This window comes from Anopheles maculipalpis, chromosome X (assembly GCF_943734695.1).
Source record: "Anopheles maculipalpis chromosome X, idAnoMacuDA_375_x, whole genome shotgun sequence".
Taxonomy (NCBI): Eukaryota; Metazoa; Arthropoda; class Insecta; order Diptera; family Culicidae; genus Anopheles; species Anopheles maculipalpis.
This window is the reverse complement of record NC_064870.1, coordinates 5,095,063-5,121,500: the sequence shown is the minus strand read 5'-3', so window position 1 is coordinate 5,121,500 and position 26,438 is coordinate 5,095,063. Positions and strand designations below refer to the sequence as shown.

General features: G+C 47.9%; 3 protein-coding genes across 3 annotated transcripts in view; all 3 read right to left on the bottom strand.

The window, feature by feature from the left end:
• Nucleotides 1-26,438, bottom strand: part of LOC126568348 (vacuolar protein sorting-associated protein 16 homolog) — a 335,612-nt gene that overhangs the window by 306,323 nt on the left and 2,851 nt on the right. The gene's annotated exons all lie outside the window — the stretch shown is intronic.
• LOC126557616 (lipoamide acyltransferase component of branched-chain alpha-keto acid dehydrogenase complex, mitochondrial) lies at nucleotides 108-3,352 on the bottom strand. The gene is made up of 4 exons (XM_050213462.1): nucleotides 3,246-3,352; nucleotides 1,020-1,718; nucleotides 558-953; nucleotides 108-473 (listed from the first exon to the last, which is right to left on the bottom strand). The coding sequence occupies exons 1-4, from the start codon at nucleotides 3,330-3,332 to the stop codon at nucleotides 234-236; spliced, it is 1,422 nt and encodes a 473-aa protein (XP_050069419.1). The 5' UTR covers nucleotides 3,333-3,352; the 3' UTR covers nucleotides 108-233.
• LOC126567179 (uncharacterized) lies at nucleotides 6,145-14,979 on the bottom strand. The gene is made up of 11 exons (XM_050223413.1): nucleotides 14,870-14,979; nucleotides 14,601-14,784; nucleotides 13,995-14,507; nucleotides 13,677-13,917; nucleotides 13,104-13,531; nucleotides 12,393-12,885; nucleotides 10,683-11,096; nucleotides 8,722-9,124; nucleotides 7,589-8,177; nucleotides 6,752-6,978; nucleotides 6,145-6,631 (listed from the first exon to the last, which is right to left on the bottom strand). Exons 1-11 carry the CDS (start codon nucleotides 14,977-14,979, stop codon nucleotides 6,145-6,147), a joined length of 4,089 nt encoding a protein of 1,362 aa, XP_050079370.1.

Sequence of the window (26,438 nt, the reverse complement as noted above, 5' to 3'; positions counted from 1 at the left end):
AGACAAACGGAACAACTTCTAGCAAATTTATCTTGTAGATCGCGAGCTCTGCTCGATACATTATGCAATTCTAGACCATCACCTCTTCCACGGGCAGTTGTCGTTAGGAGTCCGCGTAGTGTGTGGAGATAATATAAATCCTTAAACAACTAGTAAATGCAATATCGGCACATTGATTGGGAATGTCGGCTACGCCAAAACCGTCCCGGATGCTTAGCACACGGGTGTGGCGCTCACTTGGCGCCCAGCATGAGCAGGTTCGGGTTCTCCAGGTACTGTTTCCACAGGTTGGAGAAGCTAGCCATCGTAACGCCATCGATGATGCGATGATCCGCGGTCCAGCTGACCACCATTATGTGCGCCGGCACAACACGTCCAGCTTCGTCGAAGCGTGGCAAAACGCGGGTTTTGCCGAGCCCACCGATCGCGACCTGCGGCGTAATGACGACCGGGTGCGTATACGTACCACCGATCTGTGGAAAAAATACCAAACAAAAATGGTACCCCCATAAGTACTTGTTTCTAATCGTCAACCATTTCCTTCGGGCCGCACTTACAATTCCAATGTTTGATAGGGCGAACGTACCGTTCGCAAAGTCGTTCGGTGTGAGCGCACCCTTCGCACCACGCTCCTGCAGAGCGTTCAGATCGTTCGCGATCTGCAGGATCGATTTCTGCTCGACATTTTTCACATTCGGCACTACCAAGCCCTGGGGTGTCTGCATCGCAACGCTGATGTTGTGGTACGTCTTGTAGATGACGCTTTCAGCCGACTCGTCGAAGGAACTGTTCAGTATGGGGTATTGGAGCAACGCGTTCGAGGCTGCCTTCAGGAAGAATGGCATGTAGGTGAGCTTAATGCCCTGGCGGGCCGCTTCCTCCTTAAGTTGGGACCGCACCTCGACCAGCTTGGTGACATCGACCTCGTCGCAATACGCAAAGTGAGGCACTTTCTGTGTGAATGTGGGAAAGGTGTAAGTTAGAGGGCTCAAACAAGCTTCTCAAGACGATTCACTTACCAGCGCTTCCGTCATCGAACGAATCATAGCCTTTGCCACTCCCTTCAACGGTACGACCGTTTCTGCCTGCTTCAGATCGAAGGTCGGTGTAGACGGTTCGGGTTTGCGTTGCTCCTTCGCACCACCCGATGCAACCAGACTCGGATGTGGCTTAACCGTACCCTTCGGAATGACCTGTAGAAACTCGAGCACGTCACCTTTCAGTACGCGACCATTACGCCCAGTTGCCGGTACCTTCGTCAGGTCCACCTTATTTTCCATCGCTATCCGACGTACGGCGGGTGTGGCAAGCACCTTACCGGTCGGCACTTGTCCACCAGCTTCTGCAGATTTCTTATCCGGTCGCTCGTGTTCTTCATCCGAGCTGCTGCTGCTGCTACTGCTGCTACTATCATCCTCCTCCTGATCTTCCACATCGAAATCGAGCAACGGTTTGCCGACGAGCGCTATCTCGTCCACGCTGTGGTGCAGCTTGACAATTTTGCCATCGTACCGGCTGGTGATCGTTACCGACGCCTTGTCACTCTGCACCTCGCACAGATTGTCAAACTGTTCTACCACGTCGCCGACCTTCACGTACCACTCCTTCACCGTTACCTCCCGTATACCTTCGCCGATGTCGGACAGATGGAAGGAAACGACTCGGTCCAGCACCGAGCTGGTGTGCAGCGCACGGCCGAACACATTCGCGTGCGGTGGCTTGAGTGTTGGAATAAAAAAAATTCTCATCAGTACACGCAATCAAGCAATATGTTACACATATAAACGATCGATTAGCAACATAAAGCTGCATGACTGCCTAGTGGGGAAAGAGTCAGACATGTGCTGGTCGCTCAGTGCCGTGATGGTGAAATATTTTGATTATTCATCAGATTGTTTTTGAGTTGCAGGCAAGCCTGCACATAGATACTGTGATCGGGATCATTGCACGATTATGAATTCTGTGTTACTTGGCTGCTTTTGTATAGAATTTGAGACGCATCGGAGCATTAAAGCTATGCAAGATGGAGATGATGTAGGTTCCTCTTCAATAGTTTTTCATCCTTTAAACATTTATTCCTACCACTAAAACTGTAGCTGCACAGCTATATTAGTTTTGAGAGTTCTTTACGAACTATTAAAAACGCAAACTTCGATAGGAGAAGGAAGGAAGATTTTGACGACCATCTTCTCTGGGTACACATTGCTAAACGCGGATCCACTAATAGGAACTAGTATTGTTCGAACCAGGCAAATAACCTATCCGTCAGATACCAGTAAAACTGAGAGTTCAGGATCAGTCATCCCTTCGTGTGAGAGGCCCACCAACGGCGGATGCTTTCCAGTTTTTTCCCGACAGTAAGAATCAATGATTGGGAAGTTTCTGTGTCGCGACAAAACAGGCTATCATCTGGATCTACTCTCCGCAACGTAAGACTAGCTGATGCAGCTGTTTAACAGAGTAAATCAAATCCAGGATTTGATTGTTGTAACAGTTTGCCCAACTCGAAACAGATGCTAAAGTGAACGTTTGCAAAGCAAGGTTCTAAATAAAATGGTAAACATTCTTCGCGTCCTAATGATCATTTTAGCGGAGCAGACCATTTTAACACACATACAGATTGAATTGGAATGGACAAACCTGGCGGTTATGTTTTTCAATTAGCAGGCAGCCTATACAATGTATGTACCACTGCCTGATAACTCGAGGCCTACGGTTTCTGACGTCAAAAGACAACAACAACAAATCGACAAACAGGGCCACGTTGTTGTGCGGAGTTTTTTGTTGCTCTTTTTGTTGTTTTGTCGCTTGGAAGTTAAAGGGTCCAGCTTGACAGCTACGCGAGGCGCCACACAATGACCTCCCCTTCTCCTGCTCCCTTATCAAGCAGGCAGGTAGATGGGCGGGTGCCGTTGAAAGTGAAATGAATTTCTCGCGTTTGATCGTCGTTTGACTTCGTTGCAATTTTGCCGTACCAACCAGATAGGCCAAAATGCATGGTTCTATGGCTTCCGAACATTCGCTAAGATGGGTTGCGGGTAACCGGGTCTTTGCTGCCAGTGACCGTCGCACCCACACATACCCACAGCTCACTGGAAGCTTATCGTACTGCGCACACACCACGCGAGTGTACGTCAGACTGTTTGATCGTGGTTTGCCCGCACTGGAGCACATTACGTAATGTGGGAGCGCATTGGGGCGAAGCAGTTGATCCCACACAATCTGCTGACAAACAATATACTTACCGGTCGCCGACGGGTTGAACCACCCGCTAGAAGATGGTGCCGGACGATGGATGCACCGTAGCGCCGCAGATTAAATAGCCCAGCCATTGTGCGTGTGTGTGTGTGTGTCTCTGCACAAAAACAATCAAAAAACCCTTAAGACGTGCCCTGGCACAAAACACGGCACCACACAACGAATGCACCACAAACTGCACGCTCTACACTGCTCGCGGACCACCGTCGGACTGACCGAGTCTTTGCCGTGTGTCGCGCAGCCCTGGCGTCTCTCCGTCCCTTTGAAACGTGCCCTCTTCCTTCTTCCTCCCTCCGTAGTTCACCTTCTGCACCGATCTGGAGACGATGATGGAGCTCACACAATTGTACTCCACTGCCGAAGTTGGCGACCGAAGATCGGCACAATAGTGTTGGTGATTTTGGGCGCCCGGACCCGGTTCGTCGATGCTGTGTGCGTGCGATCACGCACCTTTAGCATATACGAACCAAAGCGAAAGAGGAGGGGTGGGGGGGGGGGGGTTCTGCTGGAAGGGTTTTGGGTGGAAATTAAATCACTCGTTACCAAGGAAGATTGCTACGTGTTATCTCCATCCAATTCAAGCGGGCGCGATGCGTTCGTATGTGTGATGGCAACATTTGGAGCAAAACAACCACGTGTTTCCGCCAATACTTGCGTGACGACCTTGAAGATACGTTAGCAAGCGGACAGTATATTTCGTTCGCTCCGATGGTAGAGATCGCTTGCTGTATAAAAATGTAAATATAGCGAGCATTTGAGGTTGTAAAAAACTTCAATTCATGGTAAAACTGATGATCGGCAAATAAATGCGTGCTTGCTCAAGGCGCCCTCTAGTGTGCGATAGCGGAAGTTTCATTTATACGGCTTCGTCCCACAGAGGAAAGCTCTTGTTAAAGCTTTCTCGTTGCATTTTGGTTAGGGAATCGACCATAAACTACGTTACGCTCGAAGGAATGGGGGATTCTAACATGGGTGCGAGTGAAGGGGGAGTGGATGGGTGGAGAAGGATCCATTGTGTAAAGGGACAGTAATAATAAACACATTGTACCTAGTGCTGCGGATGAGCGGATGAGCTACCTCAATCACTCCCGCTCACGTAACTGAGAGCGCTCAGTTACCGCTGCCCTCTCCAGCTCTCCAGGCCCCTTCAGCTAAAAAATATATATTTTAGAATAATATGCCGTTTTACTTCGTTTTTTTTTTTGCTATTGAGAGCTAGGCGTTCAGTAATGGTTTTTATTCAAATAAAAATTCTCATGCCTCACCAAGAAGGTCAGCGATTCGAACGGCACGAGGCGTAGAGGAGTACAGCGAGCTCGTTGGCTGGATCGATTGCAAGAGACCTGCAGCCCTACACCGAGTGTCCTGGGAACAGATAGGCGACCATGTCCCATATCGACGCGACGTGTTCAATCTTGAGCAGGCCAAGTACCAGTAGAAGAGGAACTTAAATATTTTTTTTTTATTTTGACGGAAATAAGGCAACTTTGAAGAACCGTAACGTTTCGAAGATTACTTCGAAATTGGGGCAGCTTAATAAATTTAATAGAAAGAAGAAGAGTTCACTTAACTTTCATTAGAATACGCGCAGGCAGCTACGAAGTAGCATAAAATAAATAAACGCCTAAATATATGCAACCCGCACCACATTCAAACGATTGTTGCTTTCCAAATGGTTTCCTCTTTCTCATGCGAGGTTTTAGTCTTTGCCACATACAAGTAGGGCTGGATCTAATTCCACCCAAGCAGATAGCAAGAAAAAAAAACGCTCCTTCATAACGTGATTTTGCGTGTAGCACTTTATTCAGTTTGCAGCGTAAACATGACTAAATTTTCACTAAACGTTTTTTGCTAACATTATTCTAGCATGATTGAGGCCTTTTTGCAGGCGGTGAGTATAATATTCTGGACAGTCGAGCATTTACTTCCACCGGTAGGTATTTCTGTTGCTTGCCCTCTAAACCTTTCCCGTTTCTTTAGCTCAGATTAAAGCATCTATATCACGATAAGAAAAAATGTATAAATTGCACGTTGCGTAAGGATTTTTCTGAGCACATCTGGGTGCATGAAGGCTGTCTTAATACTGCACCTAACAAGGGCGAAGCTAGTTAAACCGTTCGATCAACGTTTAACGTGTAAACAAAGTGAGGATAAGAACAATTGAAATAATGAAAACAAGAAACGGAAGCACCTAGCTATGCATATGAGTATTCTAATATATTCCGGTGTATGATGTATCATGTATATCACTAAAGGTAGCCATAATTATAATTGCTATTAGTCTGATAGCCATACGCTTGCTGCAATAAAACAAACAAAAAAAAAAAAACACGAAACTATGTTCAGTTATTTAACGAATTTAAACACGAGCTCAGCACAGTATAGGATATCAAGTGAACCGTTGTAGGTGTGTAAATTATAATAGTAGCAGTAAGAATAATAATAATAATAATAATAATAACAACAATAATTAAAGTAAAGATAATAGTAACAATTGTATTAATAAAAATAATATTGCAACGAAATCTTCGGCGTTTAGTTTTTCTCTCTCTCTCTCTTTCTATCTCTCTTGTTTTCTATTCTTCTGCTAGGTGTTTTTTCTATCCTTCCATTTTACTGCATTATTTTCGATTCGTTTTGAGCATTATGCAGTACAAAATGTATTTTGTAACCCTTTTTCTAATGTTATTATAAAGTTTTTCTTAAATTTTTCTCACCATCTCGCCTTTTGCGCAGTTTGAAGAAGCTGATACTGATCAAGTGAAACAAATAACTGCCTATTTACTGTGTGTGTGTTTTTTATCTCTCTCTCTCTCTCTCTCTTTCGTCTTCTGCTGCCTCCTAACACTTCTGCGCTGGTTGCCGCTGCGTGTGCCCTCACTAAATCTAGCCGATGAGCGAAAGTCGACTGTTCGTTTTTCGCAGGTGTGCTCGCCACGGGATAATCTGCTCACTGTCATCGTCATCGTTGGCACACACAGATTCGCTCGGCGTGGACGGTGCCATATCGGGCAGATGATAGCCGTGTGCCGTACCACCCTCCAGCTTGCCATTGCTGATGTTCTCCATCGAGCAGCGTGGTGCCATCGTCCCGTTGCCCGTACCGCCGGCCGTACCACCGTTGTTCGGTGATGGTTTGCCAGGACCGGCACCGTTCGACTGGCCAAAGTGACCACCACCGATGCCCCCAGACCCATTGTTGATGGACGGGTACTGGTACTGGTTTTCCTTGTTGTAGCGCAGCATGCCCGGTTCCGATTCCGCACCGTACGAGCTAATGTTATCGATCGACATGGCCCGTTGCGTGATCCGGTTGCGCCATGTGTCTGACCGGCGCTGGGGTTCCTCTACTTTTGGTGTGTATATGGACGATCTGCAAGGCCCCAAAAAAAAGCCCAACGATTAATTGATAAGTTCCACGAATTCTCGAACCACTCCAACCCCCCCCCCCCCCCCCCCCCCCTCTTCGAAGCCGTTGGTATCGGGCGCTTACTTCAGTTTGTTCTCTGCCTCCTCCTTGCGTGCGATCAGGTCGCGCTTCCATTTCGGAATGGCGGACAGCCGGCGGTCCTCCGCTTCCCGCGCTAACCGCTCCTCGAACTCTTTCTTCGCCTTTTCGGCCGCCTTCTTTGCCAGCATCTGTCGCTTCCAGTCCGGTATGATGTTGCCGGCGTTGTCGCGCTCCGGTACCTGAAAGATCTTATCAGCTGTATGATAAGGCTATCGAGAACAGAGACCAAAAAACACAAAATGGATGGATAGCGTGACGTGTGGATGTGCGATGGCGTGCGAACGGTGCGTGATTTTGCAAGAGAGAGAGAGAAAGAGAGAGAGAGAAGAGAGAGAAAATGGGTGGGGGGGGGGGGGAATATATGGTGTGTTGCGGTGAAAGGGGGTTAGAATTCAACGAAGCATCCTGCACGCCGGCAAAATGGCCGACCGGAAAGTAACGATGCGATTCGCTCGGTGCGTGGTTATGCGGTCAGGTGGAAAGCTGGGCAAACTGGGTCAAAACGCAGTCGTAGATTGAACGAAACCGAAGCAATAAAACGCACGATTTGAAGGTATTATTATAAATGGTAATGGCGTCGCCATAATAAAATGGATTGCTTTTTAACGGTCAGCTGATGAAGATGGATGCGCGTAGGTAAGAGGTAGATAGAGAAAAGCGTAGCAAACCCCCGTTCTGCCGTTATGACCATGTCCTGTTAGTAGCATACGATGTCTCTCCCAACACGTAAAACCATCACCCAGTTATCCGAAACTTCCGAAAGACCCAGAGGGTAAGCATTCACCAGAGCAGTTGTTGTTGTTGTTGTTTTCCCATTACCTGATCGACGTAGTTCTGTGCAGTAAACTGGCGCGTCACCTCCGAGTACACCTCGTTTGCCTGCCGGTCCTCCAGCTTTGCCCGCTCCACCTTCATCTTCTTCACGCCGGCAATGTCTTTCGACAGCTTCAGCTCCGCTATGAGGTCCGTCTTCTGCGACAGGAACTGCTCGCTCGTGCTGGACAGGCACTGCATGCTGATGCTGCGCGTCGGCGCGGAGTACGTCTTCGCGAGCATCTTGTCCGTGCGGCGCAGCTGCACACTGTTCAGGTCCTGGATCGAGATCGCCGACAGTGGCTGATGCAGCTTCCGGATGTCGGTATCCTGCGGGGGTGGTGGTGGCGGCGGATGCGCCCCGCCACTGTGCTGTGGGGCCTTATCGCCGGGCGCCGGTTCGCCGGACCGTGCGCCACCGGTGGTGCTGTGGTGCGACAGCGCGGATTGTAGCGTGGCCGAACCGGACAGGATTGCGCTGTGCAGGGAAAGGAGGGGCGGTGCGGGGGGCGGTGGGGGCGGTTTCGGTGGTTCCGATCCCGCCTGCACAATCAGGGCCGTGTTCAATGGCATATAATCCTCCGTGTCAGATGATCTAGCGATAGTACGGATGTAAAGATGGGAACAATTATTAGGAACTCTTCTACAAGACAAGCCCAAAAAAAACCCAGAGCCCAAACATCACTATTGGAAATGGATGTGTACGCGTGTGTGTGTGTGTGTGTGAGAAGTCTAAAGTGGAACAGAGAAAAAACAGGCAAAACGAGAGCCGTTGCAAATGTGAAGCGCTTTCATCCGGCAGTAAGTAAGGCGTACAAACTGGAGCACAACGAACGTCATCCAAAAGCATTGGAGGAAAGAAAAACAGTAATCGGAGTGGGGGTTTCATGTACATGGAAACCTCTCCAAAAGCAGCGGAAGGCGTAACGGTTGAAAACCCCCAAGCAGGAATCAAGCGTTCGATCCTTCTGCATCACTCAAATTTCTGGCAGCTCTGGGAGTTATTGGCGACTACGCAAAATCAAGCCACTAGTAGCAATGCATACTACAACGTTCTAACCGGTCAATGATGCACTTCGACTTGGACACTGGACACACACATTCACACACACACACACAGATCCACACAGAACACTAACCTTTGCGAGCCTGCATTGGATTTCTTGTCGCTGATGCTTTTCAGATATTCTGACGGTTTGATCAGATGGTTGGAACCGTCACCGGTACCATTCGGGAAGCTGGGTGGCACGAACGGTAGCACTAGCTGCTTGTTTACCAGGTTCGGTCCCGGATGTCCCTGCTGATGCTGCTGATGGTTGCTTGTTGGTACCGGCTGGACGTTGACCAGCCGCGGTTGATGGTGATGTTGCTGATGGCAGTGCTGGTCGTCGACTGACGTTGCTGCTCCGGTACGGGATGTCTTGGAGCCGTATGGTAAGCTGTTTTCCGCCGCACATAGGCTATGTAGGTTGCTGCTGCCGCCGCCTCCGCCACTACCGCCAGCGCTGCCGTTGGCTTGAATTAGTTTGGCTTTCTTATTCGCTGCTCGCAGGGTGCGGGGTTTTCGAAAATAAGAAATGATGGAGAAGAAAGGAACGAAGAAAAAAAAAACGTAGACCCACGGCACGGCATATCAGCAGAGCGGTGTGTGGAGGGTGGCGGGAAGACAACAACAAAAAAGAGAGAAAGAAGAAAGTATGAGAAAAAAACAATCACGAGCAAAAGAAAAGTGTAAGCGCAACGTTGTTTCGTGCATTTTCTTCTGCTTCAACTCCAATTCCAACATGGTTGCGCTCGCGAGCTTCTCGTCTACACAGCCACCGTCTGGCCTGATGCTATGGAGCTCTCTTAGTTACCTTTCCCCATATTGCACACTGGCACATACACACACACACACGCACGCAAGCTCTTTTTGGTGGAGATCCGGGGGAGAGATTGTTTTCATTTCTTACTTCTTGCTGTGGACTCCCTTGAGGAAAAGCGTCTGCTCCAGTGGCATGCACCTATACACGCGCGCAGACATATTCGTTTATCCGATCGTTTCTTTAATTCGTCAAGTTGAGAAAACTTCCATATAGTTTTCTTTTCCGTCTCACTCGATCGTCAGTACTGCCAGCACGCAGAAGCCACGCAAACTTCGCACTCATTCGCACGCAACCAAAGTGCAAGGCATGCCAATAAATTACCTGCGCAGCCATTTTATGCATATGGCCGAAGGAAAAATTCAACCGCTCCGGTCGTGAAAGGAACCGTACAGTATATACGTGGAAGCGTGACAGAGTTGGAAGAGAAGAAGAAGGAACATAGGGAAGGGGAAGGGAGGGTGGGGAGGGAGGGGAGAGAGAGAGGGGAGGAATGCACGCGAAAAACCGAAAAAGAAGCTTGTTTTCATCGATCCCAGCCAGTGGGATAATAAGTAATAAGATCCCCGGCAAGCGCATGCGAAGCTGTTGGTACCTTATAATTATATGAAAGAAAAATAAACAACCCCGGATGCGGGGAGCCGTGGTCGCGTCGAGGGGCGATCCAGACGTGGGGCTCCATCATGTGTACTAATAATTTCACCAGCACGATCAACAGCACGCCAATGGGTAATCGATGCGTAAGATCTAGCGGGCGAAACTATAGCAAACAGTGAGGCTAGAGGGAAGATAGTTTGAAGTATGGTGCGCGGGAAACGCAAACGAGACGCAAAGACAATATCCGCCCTCCTCCACCCTAATATCCAGCTACTAATCTGCATCTTGCTAATTGCGATAAAGTTGCTTCATTAAGCTTGAATTGACGAGATCCAGAAATCCATTCCGTTCGATAGAGTGTAGGGAGCTGAAAACAAAATGGAGTGAAGGATGTCCACGAAGTTGCGGGGCACTATTAGGCGGCACAGTTATATAGCTAGCAATAAAAGACATTCATTTTTGGACAGACAGAGTATTGGGACAATAAAGTTCGTTTGTGGACGAAAACAAAAAAAGCCTTGGAGGATTATACCAACAACGATGTGACTTTCAAAACCCCGCAACGGCTGCCTCGTAGTCATCGTAAAACGTCCCCCTCCCCGGAGAGTGAAGACAATCCCAAATCCCTTGCGTGCACTTACCAGAAATAATAGACATACTACGGTTGTGATTGCCGCGTATCAGATCGGACGGTTTGAGCGTGGACTCCTCTAGCACCTCCAGCCCGGAATCAGAATCCTGATGTTCGGCGTTATGGTGCTCACCGCCCTCCATATGTCCACCGCCGTCCCGGTGCAGTAGGCGCTTGTGCGGCACGTTAAGGTACTGTTGCTGCTCGCTGTACGCCGCCGGCACGGTCTGCTGGTCGTATGCGTTGCGCGAATTTTTCGTATAATCGTAACCATCGCGAGATCCGCCAATTAGTGTGGCGGCGGCAACGGCAGCGGCGGCTGCAGCTGCCGCAGCTGCAGCGGCCGCTGCTGGATGTGCACCGTGCCCGATATGTCCGTAGTTGCTTGCCTTCAGCGGTGGTGGAAGTGGTGGCGGTGGTGGTCCTGGATGAGAGAGAGAGGGGGTTAGGAAGATATTAAGACATGAGAGGAATATTAGATGAGGAAGGATCACAGCGACAAAGTGGCGATCCGTTGATCGCTGGCGCCTCAGTCTTCACGCAGCAGGAAGCCGGGATTCAAATGTCATCAGGACCCAATCTCCACTACTGAGGACTGTGACTATCCAACTACATGGTTATCAGCAAGTCTAGGAAGCCATTCAAAAGAAGAAGTGGATGTGCTTTTATAAGGAGGACAACCTTTCAATATCTTGCACTTTACGGAGAAAGGAAACCCTTTCCTTGAACCTTTCCAAGGTCCACCCAACATTGACTGTATATCTCCACTTTCTTCGAGGCTCTAATCTCAAAACTCGTTTCAAACTAGTCGAAATAAGTAGTACAGCTACACGTCTTGTTAGAGTACTAAGCACTCATAGTCGCAAACAGTGATCGGATTAAGCTACTTTTGTTCAACTTGAAATTAGAAATTTGATTGCGTTGACTTGTAATCAACTTGAGTGAGAGATTGATCTACTCATTTGTAAAGAGACTCTGAAGGGTTTTTCAAACCCATTCTGGACCCATTGCTTTACCGCTCCAACCAGTCCGTGGCCATTTTCTTCAGTTTCACAATCCTCAAATCGTATCCAGCACCGCAGTAATGTAGCATATCTTGACGCTAATCGTCGACTTCCAATTCCTCGCTTCGTGGTGCATTGAGATTTTGGTTGTTGCTTTTCATGCACGGAACAAAGAAACCAACCATCGATAGGCTTAAAAAGCAAAACAAAACCATCAGCCGCAATAGACAACAGTTTACCCTGCCCTGCCAACGGCAGCCCTCCCCCCCCCCCCCCCCCCATCGCGTACAAGATCTCTGATTTAGTAGCATATCTCGGTAGGAAAATGGCAAGGAAAGTAAAATGGCAAAACTGATTGCATCAGTGTGCGTATCGGACGACTGGAAGGAAAGAGAGCAGTGCCAAGAATATCGTCGACGCCCCGTATTACATCGGTACACTGTTGCTGCTAGTCTATTTACTGGGTGCTCCCCATGCCCTTCTCCCCCCCCCCCCCCGGCTTGTGTGTGTGGTTTTTCTTTAAAATCCACTCAGCTGGACAAAGCTCATTAATATTAGTTTTCGAGACGCGAGCGATCACTGATGCTAGGTGCGCGATTATTTCGATTCCACTTTTAATAGAGCATGAAAATCTCCGTTTGGCGTGTTAAGCTCCCCAGCCCCCCGTGCCTCCCAAAAAGGTGTTGTATGTAGGGTAGCCCTGGGCCGATGCTTACCTGCATTTTCATTTTCTTCATTCAGCTGCGTCGGCCCGTTTCGTATGGCTGACGATGCGGACGGTGCGGACGACGTGGCTGCTGCATGAGCACCGGTACCGTTAGTGGCACCATTCGCGCTAACGGTTGCTCCATTTGCTCCCGCGAACGCGTGCGGCGGCTGGTGTGACTTGGCGTGCGGCGGATGCTGCTTGCCGCCGAGCCCCATCTCGGCCGCCCGCTCGTACACGTCCTCCGGCGAACAGACGCTCTCGTACGCGTTGTCGACGGTGCAGGACGAGCGCAGCGTGCTGCTGGAGTAGTCGTCCGCGTGCTTGCGCTGCGAAACCATCCCCGGGTACGGGTGGTTCGAGCCTTTGGTGCCCTTGCCCATGTTGTAGATGGATTTGTTCGGCAAGGGTTTCGTGCCCTGCTGGCTGCGCTGCTGCTCGTACAGTAGGTTGTTGCGCTTTGCCAGCAACATATGCTCCTTGTTGTTGCTCACCAGGGATGGCTGAGATGGTGGAAAGAACGAAACGAGAGATAGAGCGAAAATGGCGCCGAATAACGGCAGCCAAAGAACGAACCCGGAGTCAATATTAAATGACCCAATTTTAGGAGACATCGCAATGTTTCTACTTTCCCTTGTGCAGCAAACGCTTGCACCAACAGCAGTTAGGCCTGCTGAAGTTAAGATTTCCCTCTTTATATCTCCTCTTCCCTCTCCCTTACCTGATTACTGTTGCCGTTGCCGGTGAGCTGCAGCACGACGTCGCTGCGGTTCGAGCTCGCACTGGCCGACCGGCTGTGCGAACCACTGTCCCGGGACCGGCTACGGCCGATTGCACTCCTGTTCGGCGTACCGCCAACGTACTGCGTTTCCTCGCGCATCAGATAGATGTCCTCGTAGTCGTGCTCGTGGCTGGTGGCGCTACTGTTCACGTTCGAGGCCTTGGTGAGATTGCCGTTGATCAGCTCGATGCCAGGTCCGGGACCACAACTTCCGCCCGTACCTCCTACACCTCCCATACCAGCACCACTGCCACCACCGCCACCGCCGCCTCCTCCGCCATCACCGCCGGAGTGTGACGATGATACAGAGAGATCCTCATCGGAACCACTGGCAGCACCGCTGCTACTTGAATGTACCTCAGCTTGCACTATGTTTCCCCACCACAAAACAAACAAAAAGAAAAAGATGCACCAAAAAAACAAAATGGCGGTTAAGAATTTGTGAGGACTCCACCAAGGCTCCACCATTTTTTGTTGTTGTTGTTGTCTGCTCACCAACTCGCCCGTACATACCGATTGATCGATTGTTGACGATCTTATCCTCCTTTAGCGTACTGTCCGCATCAAACAGATCCTTCACGCGGTTGTAAATCACCTCCTGCGGGTCGTGCAGAAAGAAGGATTCACCGGAAATGCTGCCACTCGGACTCGGCGGTGTCGAAGAACCGCGACGCATCGGATTCACGTACACTCCATCGTTCGGCAGCACTGGACCGTAATAGCTGTCCGGCGACTGTCTAGCGTACAGGCCGTCCTGGGTTTTTGAGGCGTACAAAGAAAAAAAAAGGTATCATCAGTAAAACAACTAGCATAGCTCTCGCACACCACTACCTTCGTTTTGCGTATGGTCGGTGGGTGTAGGTAAAACGGTTCCGAGTCAGAACTGCCGGTAGAAGATTTCGTCGACATCATTGTATTGCTGTGATGGTTGTGACCATGTCCACCGACCAGCGGTTTCCCCGGACGACCATGGTTCCCTGCGGAGCTTTTGCGCGAAACGCGCGCCTGCTTTGGCAGTGATCCGGGACCGCCCGGCAGTACCTGCGACTGGTAGGCGTCGTGCAGCTGATGGCGGTGCTGCTTCGGTGAAGTTTGACTGTCCGGTGCGTCACCTCCACCCACCCCGTTGATGTTGCCATGCTGTACCAGCGCGTTCAAACACTCGACCTGCTGATTTTCGGCCGCATCGTTGATAGGGCTTTTGCCGTACTTATCCAGCGACAGCTTGGCGCCATGATTTAGTAACCACCGCACCACGCTCAGATGTCCGCGGGAGGCGGCGAAATGCAGTGGTGTGGCACCGTCACCGTCGCGTAAGTTAGGATCAACTGCTTGATCTTCAATCTGCGGGTGAAAGTAGCAGACTATCTACATATAGGTCACCGTTGACCACCCGCAACAGCCTTACGGCGGTCACGGGAGGATACTACAACCTACCATCCACTTGAGGCAATCGAGACATCCCATCTGCGAGGCCGCATGTATCGGTGCCATGCCGTCGCGAGCCCGCACGTACAGCGAACCGCCCGCTTCCAGCACTAGAAACTTCAGCACCTCCAGATGACCTTCCTGCGCGGCCAGATACACCGGTGTCACATCGTTGTCCATTTGCGTGTTGGCGCTGCAAAAGATACGACCGGCACAGTTAGGCTCGAGCACCTCCCCATCTCGTGTTACGAGTTTCAGCAAGCCGCGGCTGCACTTACCTAATGTCCGGTGCGGCTTCGGTGAGCAGGCGTACGCAATCGAGGCAACCGCGGGCCGCTGCATAGTGCAACGCGAGCGCACCTCCGGCTGGACGCTCAATCGAGGTCATCGTTTGAGCATGGGACGAATCCAGATGCAGCCGGTATCTGGATTCCTTGTAATCGGCAGAGTACTCCACTTTTAGGCTGGTGTAAAACACGTCTTGCCCACTGGCTGTGCCTATTGCTTACAGGCTGGCAGGAGAAAGGAGGAACGCGCAGAAGAGCGCAAACAGGGAATGATTAGTCGCGATCGGCTGACGGCCAAGCAGGGGCAAGCCGTGGAAAAGACATCGACCATAGTTTAGTACTGCTCTGCTTTTCCACTTTTCAAGGTTTTTGAGCTTAGTTTTAACGATTTTTTTTCTTGCTACGATTCGTAAACCTAGTTTCCTGTGTCACTGCTCTCGTTAGGACGCCCTAGAAAAGCGCTATCCGCACGTGTGTGTGTCATAAAGTGCCCATTATGTAAAGACTAATTGGAAGAGATTGGAAGGTTTCGTTACAACGCGTGTGTCAATCTGTTTCACCCAAAAGAAGAGGAAAAAAGCATGTATTGGAGCCATAGGCTAACCGTTCAAGGAATGCGACTCACAGCGATAAAGTAAAATCAATAAAACATCGAACCGTTTCATCATCCCCGTTTTGATGACGAAGATTTGGAAATTCTCGAGGAGTTAAACATCGCTAGAAAGTTGAATCTAATTAATCAAAAGAAGTTGACCGTGTTATAAATTCAAATAATCATCAAGAAAAATCCACTTCTTTCCACGCGAAAAGATCTTAACATGTGCTAGGGGGGGGCTCAATATAGGATTCGAGCAACAAACCTCCGGTGTATAGGCCCGTTCGCTTATCCATACGACCACGAAGACCTCCCGACAGCTGGGTCCATCGGTGACCTATACAAACGAAACTAGCGTGCGTCTATTCTTTTCCGCATCCATCAGCGCGCCTTCAGAAACCATTTGACCAATCGAAATTATGATAAGCTACCATCATAACGTACAATTAGAGCACGCCTTTCACGCCTTACCATGCACCATGCACAGCGAAAACAGGTTCACTTCCTTTCCTTCGGCAAGGGAGGCGGCAAAAACAAAAAAAAAACCCCCGCGAGCTAGGAAAAACCGATTGAACTAGCGTGCTTTAGCGTGGTGTTATTTATTTCCCAGTTTTTCCTTCGATGCATTTCATTATTTCCCGGAATGTTGCACCGAATGCACCGTGGCGGGAAAGGCAAATCAGCGATGGGTGGAAAGAAAACAAACCAAAAAAAAACTAATAATAATCGCACACATTCCAAAGCATTATAGAGAAGCGGGGGGGTGTTTTTTTTTTGCTTGCGGAAAACAGCCAAGCGTTATTGCTAGGAAGTGATGCCGGCAGATGTAAGGGCGGTAATGAGTGGGTAACCGTAATGGGTAGGTATAGCGTTGTACAGGAAGAACGTACTGAAGCTGTTGGTTACCACGGTTGGTCGGGAAAAGGGGGAAACGCACAATTATTCGAAATCTGCTTCGGTTATTGGGGAAAAAACGATCTGCTCAAGCTGTAGAATTTTTCCACCCCTGGCTGTGGTGTTGTTTTCCATTAAGGCACTACATTGCAGGTAAAAGATCGCCTTTGAAACACCTTTGAAATTCAAAATGACAGTTGGTTTCCCCCTCAAAAAAACAAAAAACAAAACACAAAATAATAAACTCTTTCTTTTTCTCTGCTTCGATTTCGAGATTCGATTCGGTATTCGTTGCGCGCATTAGTGAACCTGTTTGCTCGTAACAGGCTATGCTAATAGAGTTAGTTATTGTACTTTACCAAATTTTCCATTAATATCAATCGCCCGCCCGAAGCGCATATTTTCCTTTCTCTTTTAGTCTTTTGCTCTTTTGCTCTTCCCTCTCGCCACCGCCGTCGAGCTACATTTTGTGACTACATTTCGCCAACAGTTACTTATATTTTCGCTACAATTTTAATGTTACTGTTTTTGCTTTGCATTTCCTCCCGTTTAGTGTGAACGAAAGCAACGCTTTAGAGTGGGAGAGTTTGTAAAAAATTTCTTTCACTTTAAGGCCCTTGTTTGTTGGGCCTTCGGGGGTGTTTGTGTGTGAGTGTGTGTTAGCGCATATCCGTTTTATTTTTTGTTTTGTTTTTCCCTCTTCGCGTCCCAGCAGCGTCATCCGTACGCTTGGCGCAAGTTTTCTCTTTTCATTTCTCTTTAATTGTTTGTGCCGCTGCAAGGGGCGAAGTTGAAGTCAATGCACTATTAACTATCGACGAGCCTATTATAGCGAGCAGCCAGCTCCCCCTCCCCCTCCTCCTCCTCCTCCTCCTCACCCTTTCCGCACACTGCTTCGAAAATCGTTCGCGTAAGCGTAGTGTCTAGCTGCAAAAATATCTCGAAGAAAGGAGGCAAAATATCGCTGCTAAACGCGGCGTATAACCGGTGTGTGTTTCGGTTTATATCGGGATTTAAGTGTCTGTGAAAAGAAAAAAAAAACACGAGGGAGCATAATTTGCTTTTATACTTTTGACAAGTGTAAGTTTAGCCGGCTGGTCGTAACCGTTTCGATTTCCAAGAAAAAGGAAGTCCAAGGGGTCCAAATTAAAAAAGGAAAAAAAAACCGTCGAAAGTCAATAAAGCACGAAGCCAGGAAACGAAATTAGCGTGCTGCAATTGTTTAAGGTCATAATTCAATTTAGCGACCGGACCCCCCCCCCCCCCCTCTCCTCCCGGGGAGTTGGGCATGAAATACGTTCTCTCTTTTCCCGGGAACCGTTTGCCGTTTTTTTTTTGGCTGGACAGCAATGCTCGAAATTCCTTCTTGGCCATTTCGTTCCCAGTTCCACCCGAACGCCTTTTTGGACGTTGGCAGTTTGGAGTGTTTTAAATTGTGCTTTAGCACGCTTTTCATTTTTCCGCCCTTTTTTTTGGGTAGATAAATTGATTGAGCGAGGGAACGAAACATTTTTATATTTTTCAATTTCAATATCGGGCACGCAACAGCAGTGGCAAGCAAGCGCCGAAACGAGTGAAATCAAAACTTGTTCACTACTTGCTGTACTAGCCTGCGCTACTTTCTTCATTACAATTTTGGATTTCCCAATGCTAGTATTGGAGGTCGTATCGTGCAAGAATTCATACCAAGAGAAGCAAAATTCAACTACTGTTCGCTATATCCAGAGTCCGGTAACTACAAATTACAGCTTTCGCTTTTTATTGGAGAATATTTTAGCGTCCAACAAAGTTCAATTCTGATAAGTATTTTGAATGGATTTTTCCTTATTTTTCAACAGATGTTCCCCAAACAAATCTGGTCCCTGCTCAGTGGGCCTTAATGTATCTTGTTTGGTACAAATAGCTCTTTTCAGAGTCCAATAGGATATTAACTAAAATATAAATGCTATGGGGAACAGTGGTCTAAGCCTCCCTAAGAGGAGCATAAGCTTACCACAGGATCAAGCCGATGGCGATCACTTAACAACTTAAAAAAAAGCCGGCGCTGAAGACGCCACCACCACCAGATCGTAGGATTTGGCGAGGATCAAGTGAACATTGGAATCCGTCCAGATCATCCCACCGTTAGTAGAACTAACTAGTAAAACTATCTGGCTACGGCTATACGCTTGATTGATTTAGGAAAACAGCAATGGATTGACAGATCAGAGACCATCCAAAGTTGTAGGACTTAGGTCGAAAGTCGCCACCGAAATCAACGTAGTTGTGAAGTTTCGCCCTCAAATTGGTCCTACTCTAGTCAAGGTACCTCTCGCGGTTTGGCTCATCGAGGTATCCTGGACATCTGGACTCTGGCCCAAAGCTGGCGAAGATCGCTCTGCTTTCCTTCGAGAGGAGGTTGGACGATTTTTGGTCCCAATAGACTCAAGTATCATGCAATCCCATGCGTCAAGATGATCTTCTTAAGCATCTATCTCGGCAAACTGCATACGGTTAACTCTGCGCTATGTTAATTTGCCAAGTTTCTTCCAAGTCCCAAGTCTAGTATTACATGGGAGACTACCTGCAAGCTGTTGCCGAGTAATACCGAACACAAGAAAACTATTCCGTCCCACCACAAAAGCTAACGGAAATGCAGTTTTGAATTCCGCAACATCGTGGTAATCGTGCATGACGCAAACGCAACGCGCGCTTGAAGGTTGATGGAAAGGAAACAACAATAAACGCCCGCTTATGCGTGACGATTAGTAACTATTAAAGATGCATACGTCCGTTTTCTGCAGCAGCAAGCTTTAGATTGGCGCTAACGTAATTTGTTCCGGTTGCTAAAACTTCACACTTACACAATATCTTGAATGACTTTCAGATATTGAAGTCGGGATTTCGACCAACTCGAAGAACTTCCTTTAGATGTATTCAAATATTCAGCTACGATTCCCAGATACTCTTTCCTGCGGCTCTCGTTTCCAATCAACTTCACAGTAAAAAAAAAAACACATTCGAAGTCAATCATCGCCCAACTTGAGCGAGCCCTTGCACTGTTTTTGTTGTGCTGCTCGGCTCCAATTATTTGTGCGGTAAGAGTGAATACGTGTAATCGCTCAGGTGCCGTTCGTTCTACAAAATCCTACAACCCAATAAGGCAAATCTAGCACAATTCTCATGCCTGTTTACCCTCCCCACCACAATCATCGCAGTTTACAGTTCGCTACTTGCGATGTTTGAAGAGATGAAGCGCACTTTTCCGTTAGATGGTGTACCGGGTACCGTTTTTCTCTCACTTTTTGTTGTTCTTGTTGCTGCTGGTTTCGCTATGTTGCTTTCCGGTTCTTTTTTTTTTTTCTTTTGCTTCCCCAAGTTGCCGTTTGCCGTCTTCGGCGGCATGGTGCACACAAGCCAAGTGGATGGTCGGAACCGGGTGAGCTCAAAAAAAAAAAAGATGCGATTTAACAGTTATACACGGTGCGGTTCGATTGCATGTGAGTAAGATGCGAACCTTCCCGCTGTCTGTTCATGGTTTGGGATTGCGAAAAAGCGACTCCCCTGCTGCGTAGTGCCCGGGAACGTCTGGCAGCCATTTTAATTTCGATCATTTTAGGAATCTATTAGGTTAAAGCCATTACTTTGCTGCACATCAGAATTTTCAAAGCGAGTCAAATAATCCGGACTCGCTGTCCAACTGCGGGGAAAATCAAGTTTACGAAACCAGACATTTCCGGGACAAGACTTCTTGCAGTAGGGGGCAAGAAGACATCGAATATTGCAGTTGATAATGTATGACGCCCGGTTTTGCCTGAGCGGCAATCCGGTACTGGATCAAGCCTGGATGCCCTACTCCGAATGCAGGACTTAGTATTCAACTGTGGATAATTCAGGTCACAAATAACCTGGAGCAAATGTAGGTCAAGATCATCTGGATTTGTAAAGCCAAGTTGGGCACGATTTGATGTCCTCATTTTTTTTTTCAACAATTTTTTTTCCAAAGAGAACTTTGGAAAGCATCACTCAGATAATAAGAGCAAAATTGGTTTTGACATGTCGACAACACATATTAGCATATTTTAACCACAACAAAAATTAGTCCAACCAAAACTGTCTTGTTCGGTCGTTGAAGTTACCAAACACAAGCAACCAAAGGCAAACGGTCATTTCAACTGAATAACAAATAAACCCTCCACGTCTCATCGCCTCCTCTTCACCTTCTCCCTTAACTCTCTCTCTCTCTCTCTCTCTCTCTCTCTCTCTCTCTCTCTCTCTCTCTCTCTTCTCACTCCCGCCAAGGTTCTGTGAAAGGCTTTTTCGGGCAACAAGCACGCACGAAACGCATCGAAAAAATAAAAATTAACCAAAATGAAAGCGAAAGCAGCCCATCGTTTGGTGGGGAGAATGCGTCAAACGGTGTGGCGCGGACGGGCCGGGGCGGATAACAAATGCACACCAAGAAATTTCACAGCTCACCATCACCGAAATTGTTACTGTTTGTTGGCGACTCTTGCGAAGGAGAGATATGGTGCTGCTTGCCGATCTGCAGTTGTGGGGGGGGGGGGGGGCGATGAAGTGCAGCTAAACATCCTGGAAAATTCGATTGAGCTACACAGTTTCTTAGGACAGTGGAAATATAGAGAGAAGATGAGTTTGAGTCCGATGGAGTGGCAAATTTAGACGACATCTTCATGAAGATGAGAATCGCTACCACGTCTGTATGAGAACCGCATGCTAGTCCAACCATTTTTTCGAGGATATTTCGAGATATTGACTGGCATTGATACATCAAGAGACATCATTGGAAATCTCGGATTCTACGCCGAATTCGGAAGTATTAGATTCTCAATGAGATCAATGAGATGCTCAACAAAAACAGAGTCTAGTTAAGTGAACTGACTTAGTAGCAAAGCAAAGACGTCACCCAAGCATCCTAGTTGAAGTAATTGTAAGTAAAAGAATCAAAACGAAACCCAATTATTCGGAGAAAACAATAAGCTGATAGAGAAATTGCTGGAAACAGAGAAGCGTGCAGAAATTAACCCATAACGAGCCGCCATTTTTCACCCTAACTAATAAGCATTGACCTCAGTGTTTTGGAGACCTTGCGTTGCGATGATCTCTCGACGCTCGGCAGCTTAGTATTTCTTCACTTTCTTTTTTCCTCTTCCTGCCCCCTTCTCCATACCCCTAGTTTATTTGCAACTTACTTTGGTCCTCGCAAGCGGCCCAACTGCTTCCTGCTTTGCACAGTGCTTGGATTTTCTGTTTTCCCCCCGTGCGTACGGGCCGGATGTCCCTGGAACGCACAAACACGCAACGCCACGCGTTCGATCTGTCGCCCTCTTGATTGTTGTTGCTTGGAGGGGGTGGGTGGGGGTTGCTTGAAGAAAGCGTGATGCCGTGATCGAACACTTTTCAGCACTCCATTGATGTGTGGCTTTGCTCCACGTTTGCCACGATCACCGTTCGGAAAAACACTTGCACGACGATGCGACCACCAGTGAACGCTACCCGCATCTCACACCAACATCACAAGGCCTGATCACGTCGGAAACTACGTAACTGTTACTACGATTATGGTGGTTTCTTCCTTTCTTACGTCGGGAAAGTTAGCTGATATCGGGGAAGGCAGAAAAAAAAACCTTTCGGAAAACTGCCCGTACCGTACTATACATACACACACACACGCACGCACGCACGCACACACACACACACTGCACAAAAACAATCCACTCACGCCACTGAAATTGTGCGCTTCCGTGGCACGATGCACAAGGCCGTCTTGGGAAACTGCGCTCGACCACACTACACACAGCACTGCGCGGCAGTTTTCCCCAACAGCTTTCCTTAACAGCAACAGGCACCGTTGTTGCCTTTCCCTCGGCAAACGGAACGGGTGAGGGCAACGGGTTGTAGCGCCAATAGTTTTCCCTCCGACCAGTTTGTGTGTTTGCGTGGCTCTCGCTCTCTGCACGGTGGGCTGCACGCGGAATTTTCCAAGACTCCTACCGCTTCGGCGAACGGTCGAGACGTTTGTGAGTAGTGCGCGAGCCACCGTACGGTTGGGAAGCTGTCAATACAGCCTGGCAGCAGCAGCAGCAGCAGCAGCGGCTCCACCGCGAGTGAAAGAGCCCGCGATACAGTGCGCCGATTTGAGAGAAAGGTGCGTCGATTTGAGTCCGCGCAGTTACGGCGCACGGGCGCTAGAGCGAAATGTGCGGCCGCATACGATTACTTTCCCTAAATCAATGGGCTTTGCTCTCGCGATCGCTGAGCGGTGGGCCCTGAGCACCGCATAAGGGTGCGAGCGAGACGGGAGAAAAGTGAATCATTTCGCCACTAAGGGATCTGTGGTAAGCTTTGAGGTACAGAATTTGATGACGGTGACTTTAAGAAGGTGAATTAAGATGGCAGAGAATTATTTGGACTAGTAGGGAGAATCCTTTCCGCAGGCTGGCTTTCCGTACTCAGGACTAACTATCCAGCTATTCAGGAGTACTACCAAGGCTAGTAGGGGCAGGCCAAGACCGGCCCCGAGGTTGTAAAGCCAAAAGAGGACGAACAAGACTTGTTGTCATGTAAAGACTCGTGCCATTATCGTCTCTGCCACATGGCCAATGTAGAAATAATCAAGCCCAATAGCGGATTGAGCTGTTTAGAGCCTAGGTCTAGGTCCAGCAAAATCAAAACCAAAGTGGAGTGGATCTTCATGGAGCAACTTCCCCGACATCATCGAAGTACTGCTATCAAGGCACTAGTTTAGTTCATCCGTCACTGATCAAGGAACATGCCTAAATGGAAGCCCTTCTTAGGGTGAAGAACGTGGTAGATCATCAACAATACTTCTACCATCTCTTGATTGATTTTAAAGCTGCAGATGAGTATTATCAGCCAGGATTAAACTATACGATGAACTCATACAGAATCCCGGCCAAGTATCATACGTCAGGTGAAGGTGGCTGGAAAGCTCTCAGGGCCCTGAGGTACCACCAAGGGTCTGCGCCAGAAGACCCATACATACATGTCTTTATTCTGCGAGGGACCTTGACCTGCCATTCCAGACTTATTTGACTTGATTTTACTTACAGCTGGATACACCATTAATTTTTGAAAATAAAAAATTCTCAAATCATTTATAAAATGAATGTTGAGAGTAGGAGAGCCGCATCACTTAGTTTTATGATTAAATTTCTTTTAATAAATCATTAAAAATTTACAGCTGAGATGGCATTCGTTATGCAAAAGCCTCCAACACCATATAACTAATGCAAAGAATAGTCAAACCGTACAATAATAGCCGGCAGTATCTGTGCGATCCCATAGTTCCATAAAAAAAAGCTAGTCTTCGGTATCGAATTACAACAGCTAAGCTTTTATTTCTCTTCGCCCATCTCCTTCTCTGTTCGGGGTGTAAGTCCAGCTTGTTTCATGTTTTTGTGTTTTTCTTCATGCTATCTTAACGAACATTCTCTTCCGTCCAGCAACGGAATTGCAAAAGCAGCACTGAACTGCCCTCCTCTCATAGGGTGTCGCAGAAGGGAAATCCTGCCCCAAAACTTGCTGCTGCTGCTGCTGCTGCTGCGGGAGAAATTTCCAACGGCAAGCTTTCGGTCCGCTCCCCAGTCTAAAGTGGAGTAAAATCGGGCTGGTACGACTGTGGGTACGTGCGAGTGGTAGAAGAAAGTGCCAGGAAAGTGGGCATCGCACTGGGAGCGGGAAGGTAAGTGTGAGAGATAGGTCGGCAGCCGTCTATGCCGACGACTAGCGGGTTGTAAGCGGGCGTGCGAACAAGTGAACGTAAATACAATGTCGAAGTTCGATATCGCTTGTGGGGTTTCTACATCTCGCGCAGCCTCCCATCTTTTCGCAGCCTCTCTGCATCAGGGCAGACCGATAAATTAGCGTGAACCGAAATGAAAGTAAAGGAAGTAAAAGAAACACAGCGAGAACGCAACATCATACCAAGCATACCGATAGAAAGAAATAGCGGAAAAATGCGACTTTGGTCATAATTCGGATCAAGCGAGGTTGTTTCAATCGCTTACTAAACTCGATTCATACGTAGACTTGTGCTACAGGAATGCTGAGGAAATTAAATTTAAACGTGGAGTCTCAGATCATGGCAGGTAGCAGACCTCTGGTAGGTTTTTACACAGCGTCACCATATTTCGTTCAAGTCAATGCCACTGTTCTTGTCATCAGTTGCTAGGGACAAGGATTTCATTGCGCCAAAAGGGATGACTGTTTAGATATTGCAACAATATTACAGTGATCACCAACAACATAAGACCGCTTTTATGTCCGCTTTTCAAAAATTAATGTCCGCTGATGGTCTTATGTTATTGGTGATCACTGTAGTTACTGGCTAAGTAGGTATCGGAGAAGCTTCTCCTTGCTTAGGAAGCGCTGCCACAACAATTCTCCGTACACTCCGTACCAGTCCATTAGCCTAATCCGGGTTGGTGCTTTCCGTAGTCAGTCCTCATTCCCTCAAGTAAATCTGGAGGAACTCTGCGCATCTCTCACCTGTCTAGCCGTACTTCAAGCTTGGATAGACGGTGGGGCAACTTACCACATGATAAAGTGACAGAATATGAGTTATCCACAGTGTATGATAGTCGGATCCTACCCCGTTATCCAGAAAAACCTCTCGAGGTTCTAGTGCCAAAAAAAGGAGAAAATGAAGTCTCCAAAATGGTAATAGGTATGTAAGGTTTCCATCAGAGATTCAGAGAAGAGGAACCGAAACAAAATTCGCCTCTGACATTGCACTCAGAAAGCCTCGCCAACCAAAGGACCTCTAAGGGTCTTCAAAACGCAAGTCGTGATTGCAATTCCAGAGAAGGAGAAAAGAACAATAAGAATAAGTCTTCAAAATGCTAGGAATGATGCCGGATTTCCAAGAGATCACTCAAGAGGAACCAAAGCGAATCTCGCCTTCAATGTGGCATCGAAAAATGCCTCGACCATCGAAGGACCACTGGGACCAAAAAGCTACAAAAAGCTCCAGGAATATAGCACTGAAATGAGATGAAGTTTTGATCGGTCTCAGTACCTTCCCAGAGCAAATCTAGCGTGGCTTTGACTCACCTTGCTAGGCTTACGATACCCTAACCACGCTATTAATGTTCCCGGATTGTGTTGCTTAACCTCTACAATCTAAAGAAGACTTGGTTTTGCCATTACCGACATCCTTTACTGATAGCTAGTCTTGCGCACGGGGAGCACAAGGACTTAGGAGTCGTAGAAGCAGAGTCAAACGATTAGCAAAGAGATGAAGTTAAACGGTCGTTCAGTAGGAGCTATAAAAATAACTTTACGATCAATGAAGAATGACAGCAGCAGATGACGTGCAGAAAGATAAATACGATTACACGATTTTCCTTCAATGTGTGATACATTCCAACGAGCAGTTTAGTTTTTTTTTACGTGACAATTTGATGTATCTTCAATATACAATAAATCATCGAAAAAAATTGCCAAAAAGCTTTTCTACCCCCATGAAAAATGCTTTCTGCTACAGCGTAAACGGTCGAAAATCACACCTATAAAGCTAAAATTAAAAATTATTACAACATTCTTATTATCACACCTTATAAAAATACATCAGCCTCGATCGCTGGCTCGATAAAAGAAAAACACGTAAAAGTCAGATTTCGAAACGTATTATCACACAGCGACCCGTCCGCCCGGCGCGAGCAGTCGCCAACTAATTTGTCCCTTTTAATTTTGAGAGCGTGGAAAACGCACACATAAAACGTGCGTTCACAGTTCACAACAATTTGAAGGGAAAAAGAGAAAACATAACTCTCTCGCACACACACACCCATACGAGCTATGCTACACGCGATATTCTGGCCGTGGGTGATGGGCACCCGGTGCGTTTCGATGGGACGACGAGAGCGCGACGACTTTCCGGTTCGCTGTGCAAGCGCGTTTTGGGCAGTTTGGCAGAGACGCGGCGCTCACAACTACACCGACGTGTGTCGGAGCGAACCGTACGCGGCTGCATAACGCGCGTGAACGTGTACGTTCAGTTTGCATGCATCGTGCCACTCAGTCGGTGTGCAACCTGACGCAGGGAAT